Source organism: Chlorella variabilis (assembly GCF_000147415.1).
Source record: "Chlorella variabilis unplaced genomic scaffold CHLNCscaffold_3, whole genome shotgun sequence".
Taxonomy (NCBI): Eukaryota; Viridiplantae; Chlorophyta; class Trebouxiophyceae; order Chlorellales; family Chlorellaceae; genus Chlorella; species Chlorella variabilis.
Window position 1 is genome coordinate 29696 of NW_005435085.1, and position 6517 is coordinate 36212.

Here is a 6517-nt window from a genome sequence, read left to right on the forward strand (position 1 = left end):
CCCCCCCCCCCCCCCCCCCCCCCCCCCCCCCCCGCGCAGAACGCGGCTGCAATAGCCACCACCTAGGATGCAACTCGCTGCGGGATGCAGAACTGCAGCTGGTGTGCGCGTGCCGCCTCCTGCGTTGGCTTTTGCTCTGCACAGTGCGCCCTCCAAAGCACGCGCCTGCAGGGGCCACCTTACAGTCTATGCCAGGTGCGTGTTGGGTGGGCTACACCGCCGCTGCCATCGCTGGGGACTGGCGGAGCCACAGCCGCAGGCGGCCGCTGCTGCATACGGCTACACCCGTCTCGTCCTCAACCCCCTGCTCCCTGCAGCACTGCCAAGGTGGGCCGTGGCACGGTCAAGGTGGAGCGCAACCAGGACACAGGCAAGACCGGCCCCAGGCAGGGCACGGTGCGTGTGGACCGCCGCAGCAGCACCGCAAGGAAGCAGGCTGGTGATGACCAGGCGTATTTCAACGTGACGGGCTATCCATTTCCCCTGGGACCCATCACCAAGCGTGCCACCATCCGCAAGGACATTGTGCGTGGCATCATCTGGGGCTTTGAGCAGCCACAGTCGCTGGGCGGCAGCAATGTCACCACAAACGTCAGAATGACCATTGTGCGCCTCAAATCGGGCGGCCTCTGGGTGCACGCACCCATCGCGCCCACACGTGAGCCACACAGCACTCTAGGGACTGTGCAGGCGCTGACGCCTGCTGGCGCCGCCGGCTGCCTTCCCTCTTTCTTCACTTTTTGCCTTCCAGCCTTTCCCTTGCTGCCCTTGCAATGCATTCACCGCGCCCCTTGCTACAACAGACCTAGATGCCTGTCCTGTCTGCAGGCGAGTGTGTGCGCATGGTGCGACAGCTGGAGAATGAGACGGGAGAGGCGGTCAAGTACATCGTGCTACCCACCTTCGGATGTGAGGGAGCCGCATGGCTGGTCATCGACATGCCTGCTAAATGCGCTGACGTGCGGCCGTCCCCGGCCTTTGCACCCTGCTGTCCCACTGTGCTGCACCCGCGTGCAGATGAGCACAAGATTTTTGTTGGGCCCTTCAGCCGCCGCTTCCCCAAGGCGGAGGTGTGGGTGGCGCCCAGGTAGGCTGTTGGGTGGGGATGTGGCAGGCGGCTGCAGCCAGGATGTGGCAGGCGGCTGCAGCCTTGCAGTGGGCTCACGGCGGCATACCTGTACCAGTCGCAGCAGCGTGCATCTGCCATGCGTGGGCTCAGCTTTGGCAGCTATGCTGGCCTGTTGTCCTCACATCCGGCTGCCCTGCCACCCGCGGCACCATTGGCGCAGCCAATGGAGCTGGCCCATTAACCTGCCTGGTGAGAGCAGCAGCTGGGCCAGGACCCTCTCTGCCAGAGAGCAAGGCCTCTCCCCCCCTGCCAATCGCACCGTGCCCAGCCTGGCCGCTCCTTGCATCGGGCAGGGCAGCAAGGCCGAGCGCCTGGGGCCGGCTGGCGATGCAGTTTAAACATGCATGGCCCTCCCGGCGCTCTGTTGCTGCCTGCAGTCCAATTCTTTGGCATCTTCCCCACGGGAGTGCTGGTCGATGGCGCAGTCGACACGCCGTGGGCAGATGAACTTGAGCAGAAGGTGTTTGAGAGCAGTGTGGGCATCGGCCCCTACATCGAGGCCGCCTTTTTCCACAAGGCCACCCGCACCCTGCTGGTCACTGATGCGGTCATCTCTGTCCCCGCCAACCCGCCCGAGGTGTGGCGCCAGGGCGGGCAGGAAGCGGGGCCAAGCAGCGGCGCCAGCAGCAGGCAGGACACCACGTGCAGCGACCATCAGCAACAGCAACAAGGAGCACCGGCAAACTGCTGGCAAGGAGGATTCAGCTGCTGGTGCCCCCCGTCCCTCTCAGCGCACCTGCCCACACTATTGTCTCTTGCATCTGCAGCTGGTGCCCACCGAAAACCTGCTTGAGGCGGCAGCTCGCAACTTCTTCATTGATGTCCTGGCTGGCGACCTGGCGGCGCAGCCGGTGGATGGTGTGCCGCTGCAGCCCAAGGAGCTGACGCCCGCGGCACGCAAACTGGGCTGGCAGCGCATGGCACTACAGATACTCTACATCGTGCCCAGCGACCTGCGTGACCCCAGGAAGTGAGCTGGCGCAAGGCAGACAGTGGGTTGGGCGTGGTCAGGACAGCAGGGTGCAAACAGAGGCTGGCATGCACTAATAAGCCGCCCAGGTGGTGTGCACCGCCCTCGGCCTCACCGTCTGTGTCATGTTGCCGCCGGGTTTTCCGCCATGCAGGGGCTTTTTAGCAGTGGCGGAGCGCTTGATTGTGGGGCCCATCCTGAAGACGCTGGTGTTTAGCACCACCCCCGAGGTCACCCGCACGTGGGTGGACTCCATCTGCCGCGACTGGGCCTTTACCAGCATCATCCCCGCGGTGAGGTGCTGGACCCGGGCACAGCTTTCAGCTGGCCTTGCCGGTTAGCGGCATTGCACTGCTGGCATCCACCCCGTGCAATCTGATAGCGCTGTCCAGTGCTGCTGCGTAACTGTCTGCCCACCTGTCTGCAGCACTTCACCGCACCCATCCGCGCTGGCCCAACCGAGTTCAAGGCTGCCTTCTCATTTGTGTACGAGCCGCAGCTGAGCGCGGAGCAAGCTAGCGGCAAGGCGGCGACGCCAGCTGCGGCAGCAGCCAAGGCGGTCTTGGCGACGGAACGGAAGCAGGAGAGCGCCAACCCTGCCAAGGTGCTGGATGGGCTGCTAGTGGGCCTGCTGGGCGGCCTGAGCAGCAGCAGCAAGAAGGAGGTGCCGGCGCCACCGCCGCGCAGTGCGAGCAGCAAAACATTTCAGTACCCGGAAGAGGACATTGCAGCACTAAACGCCGCCAAACGCTTCCTTGTGTCGGCCGGCGTGGTGAACAAGTGAGCGATCATGGGCGTGGGCTCGGGTTGCACGCCTCCCCTGGATGCACTCTGCAGCCCCCGCCCCTCCTCTGGTGTGCCTAGTTGTGGAACCATTACAGATGGTGCTCCCATGCGTCCATGATTGCATTGATCTATGCTGCATTAGCTTGGTCTTGTAACCACATCCGTTTGATTGGTGTAACGGACGGCCGCCACAGTCAGCCTCAGCCAGGCAGAGGGCTGCAGACGGTGGCAGCTAGCAGCAGCTACCCCTTTCGAGTCTTCTTCTGTCGCTGCTGCCCTGCCTGCTGCTGTTGCTGCTCTTCTACGGGTGGCATCTCAAAATCATCTGCAGCAGCGGGGGCGGGCGCAGCGGGAGCAAGCTCAGGTGACAAGTGGTGGGGCAGCATGTTGCAGCAGCGATGGTCGCAACACTGTCACTGTGCACAGGATGCTCATGCCGCCTGCTGGCCGGGCTGTCCTTGATGCCTGACTATGCCTGATCGTTGTAAGAGCAGGCATTCGATGCAGGGAAATGGTCCTGTTCTGACGCACCTGCCGGCGCCTGCCCTGTCGCCATCAGCTCAAAGAAGACCCGGTTCAACTTCTCTACTTTCTTCAGGTCTGCCTGTTGATCCGTCTTGTATTGCAAGCACTGAGGTGCAGAAGAGAGAAGGGTGTGAGCGCCGAGGGGCGGGCGGCGGCGGCGAGGCAGCAGGGCATCAGCCAACGCACCGTGCTGTCGTCTGTGACCTTCAGCACCAGCTTGCCGTCGCAGTGCCGGTATTTGGTGACAAACCGGGTCTTCAGCGGGTTGTTGCGATACAGGTCCACTGCCTGCTGATAGAAGGAGTCCCAGTTCTCTACGATCATCTGCCTGGATGCCCCCTACCTGCACGAATTCTGACTGATGGCGGAGCGGCCCCAGGCGGCTCTATGGCAAATCAGGAGTGAGTGCCGATCAACAGAGCGTGCGCCAGCGAAATAGCAAAGGGCAGCAGGTACTGTATGTGAACTGTGTTTTGCACCGGGAAACAACAACGGGAAAATTGCCACTGCAGTACAATCATGTGGCGCGCCCACTAAGGCCTTTGCTCAGGCAGCTATGCCCCAGCGATCCCCCCTTGCTCCTTGAGTGCATGTGCGGGCGGTAGGTGGTCCGTGCGTGCCCCTTCGAGCTCCACGCGAGGGCGTCCAACAAACTCAGGCTGACCGTGCGCTGGCCCAGGCGCCTCGGGATCCCTCAGGTGCAGCATGCCGCGCGGCAGGTGCCTGCGCCTGTTGTTGGCGCCAGGGGCACACCTTTCCCCGCCCGGCGGCGGTGCCCGCCGCCGCGGCTTGCTGTATGTGCTCTGCCACCATGCTTAGCAGGGTGGCTTGCACCTGCAGATTCCATAATAGCTGCAGCAGTGCAAAAGGGCTGACAATGCGGCTCCTCCTAGCCACGGCCAGTACCGGTGGCCTGGTGGGCCTGTTCCACAACGGCGCCTTTGTGGCCGCGTTTCTAGGCTTCTTCTTTGCCCAAAGCGCCAAGGTGTTCACTCACTACTACACGGAGCAGAAGTGGGACTTTACTCGCCTCGTCAGCAGCGGCGGCATGCCGTCCAGCCACACCGGACTGGTGAGATCCCTCCAGCCAGGGGTGGGCGAGTAGGCAACTGGGCTGGAGCAACGTGCTGCCCCCCAAACAGGCAGGGGGAATGCAGGTCGTGGCTGCGTGCCAATCGCCTGAGCCTCAGCTCAGCCACCGTGCATGCACATGTTCTTGGCCGTTTGCAGGTGATGGGCCTGACAACCGCGATAGGTGTGCTGGAGGGCACCAACAGCCCTATGTTTGCCATTGCCCTAGTCTTCTCTCTCATCGTAAGTGGCAGTGGCTGGTAAAATTGCAAGGCGTGCCCAGCCATAATGGCATCAGCTGGCCCCCCTCATGCCCTCCGCACCATGAATGCACACGCGTGCACACACATGCGCGCCAACGCATCACAACCCTGTGCAGGTCATGTACGACGCCAGCGGCGTGCGGCTGCATGCGGGCAAACAGGCCAGCGTACTCAACATGATCATTACGGAGCTGCCGCCGGACCACCCCGTCAGCAACTCGGCGGGGACGCTGAAGGACACCCTCGGGCACACGCCCCTGCAGGTGGCGGTCGGGGCGGTGGTGGGCGTGCTCACCGGATACCTAGTCGCGCTGCTGTACCTCTGATCACAGGGCCGGCGGGTGTGTCTCGTGCCCGTCGTTGGCCAATGCTGCGTGATCTGCACTTCTTTTCAATTGCCTTTTGCCCCTGATCAAGACAGCACGATTTTATCTACTGTACCGCACCTAAAAGTTTCGCGAACCTAATTTTCGCGAGTGTTTTGGCGAATTTCGGGCTGCACCTAATGTTCGCGCCCCCAAACGCAGGAAAATTTCGCGCTGAACCTAATGTTCGCGTGTACTGCTGGGGGCAGCAGCAATACAAGCTGTGCTGGGCGTGTTGTTGCAGCGCTTTTCCTGAGTTTGATCTTACACGGGGTGTGGCAGCCACCTATTCATCATCGGCGCACCTAAAAATCGGCGCACCACACTGGCCTGTTGATGTGATCAGAAGGCATCGGAGGACGACCAGTGACCCACTGTTCTCAAAGAAGCTTCTTGATGGTGTACTGGAGGTCAGCAGTACAATTGTTCTGCTGGCACCTAATTTTCGCGAGAAAGTTCGCCCAAACACGCTACCAAACTTAATTTTCGCGTGCATTCTTGGCATTAATTATTTTTTGGCCCCGCGAAACAATAGGTGCGGTACAGTATATAATTAGTGAAGCTCAGGGTGGGCGGTTGGGCCGCCTTTCTCCCGCTCTGCTCCACCGTTTTCCGGTTCCGCACAGATTCTGGATCCTCATCACAAACTACACCAGACTGTGAGGCGCCAGCCGCGCGGCGCCTGCAGTAACTCGCAAGCCAGGCCAGTTTTTCTGGCACTTCTCTCCCGCGCTCCCTGCGCACTCTCAGCGTCCTACGACCCTCCAGACAACGACTGTAGGCAGTTCTGACAGTCCGGCGATCACAGCCTACGCCAGGTCGTGGCAGCGCATTCCGAATTGCGCTGGAGTCGCTCCGGCGCCTCTACTGCTGCTGCTGCTGGCTGTTGTAGGCGTCAGCTGTAGCAGCAGCAGCACCGCGGAGGGGTCCACATGGCCGCCCGCTGCCGCCGCCAGCGACCGCCGCTGCTGAGCGGGCACCCCTGTGATTTTCAGGGAGCAGCCTTTTTGCCTGTGGCCCTGACATGAGGGTTTGGTGGCTGCACATTGCTGCTGCTCTTCGCGCTGCTGCCACGGTCTTTGCCATTTCTTGCACGGCCTTCACGCTGATCGTGGCAGCCCGCCAAAGCGTGGGCCGGCGGGCGCCTGCGGTCTCAGCGATCCTGACCTGCCCGAATTTCTGTGGAGGAGCCGGCTGCCAGTCCGGGGGGTCGGCGGCAGCGGGTAGGAAAGGCAGGCAGGATGGGAACGATAGGACGGGGCTCCCGGCGGCGGCGGTGGCAGTAGCTGGGAAAGGTAGGTAGGATGGGAATTCCTTGGATGGGGCTCCCGGGGGCTGGCGGCGGCGGCAGCCGGGAAAGGTAGGATGGGAAAGCTGGGATGGGGGCCCTATCTGGGTCCGGCGCAGG

The 6517-nt window shown here is 62.3% G+C and overlaps 3 protein-coding genes across 3 annotated transcripts; 2 read left to right on the forward strand and 1 right to left on the reverse strand.

Moving 5' to 3' along the window:
• Window positions 1-84: 84 nt before the first annotated feature.
• CHLNCDRAFT_140272 (hypothetical protein) lies at window positions 85-2883 on the forward strand (the record flags this gene model as incomplete). The annotated part of the gene is made up of 9 exons (XM_005850417.1): window positions 85-101; window positions 318-658; window positions 829-909; window positions 1018-1087; window positions 1290-1318; window positions 1507-1706; window positions 1897-2099; window positions 2254-2392; window positions 2527-2883. The coding sequence occupies 9 exons, from the start codon at window positions 85-87 to the stop codon at window positions 2881-2883; spliced, it is 1437 nt and encodes a 478-aa protein (XP_005850479.1).
• A 471-nt stretch (window positions 2884-3354) lies between these two features.
• Window positions 3355-3734, reverse strand: CHLNCDRAFT_19803 (hypothetical protein; the record flags this gene model as incomplete). The annotated part of the gene is made up of 2 exons (XM_005850718.1): window positions 3355-3516; window positions 3597-3734. The coding sequence occupies 2 exons, from the start codon at window positions 3732-3734 to the stop codon at window positions 3355-3357; spliced, it is 300 nt and encodes a 99-aa protein (XP_005850780.1).
• Window positions 3735-4338: 604 nt separating this feature from the next.
• CHLNCDRAFT_13680 (hypothetical protein) lies at window positions 4339-5052 on the forward strand (the record flags this gene model as incomplete). Its single annotated transcript, XM_005850418.1, has 3 exons — window positions 4339-4482; window positions 4641-4724; window positions 4861-5052. Coding segments are annotated over 3 exons (420 nt in total), but the record flags the coding sequence as incomplete, so codon positions are not given.
• Between the last annotated feature and the right edge of the window lie 1465 nt (window positions 5053-6517).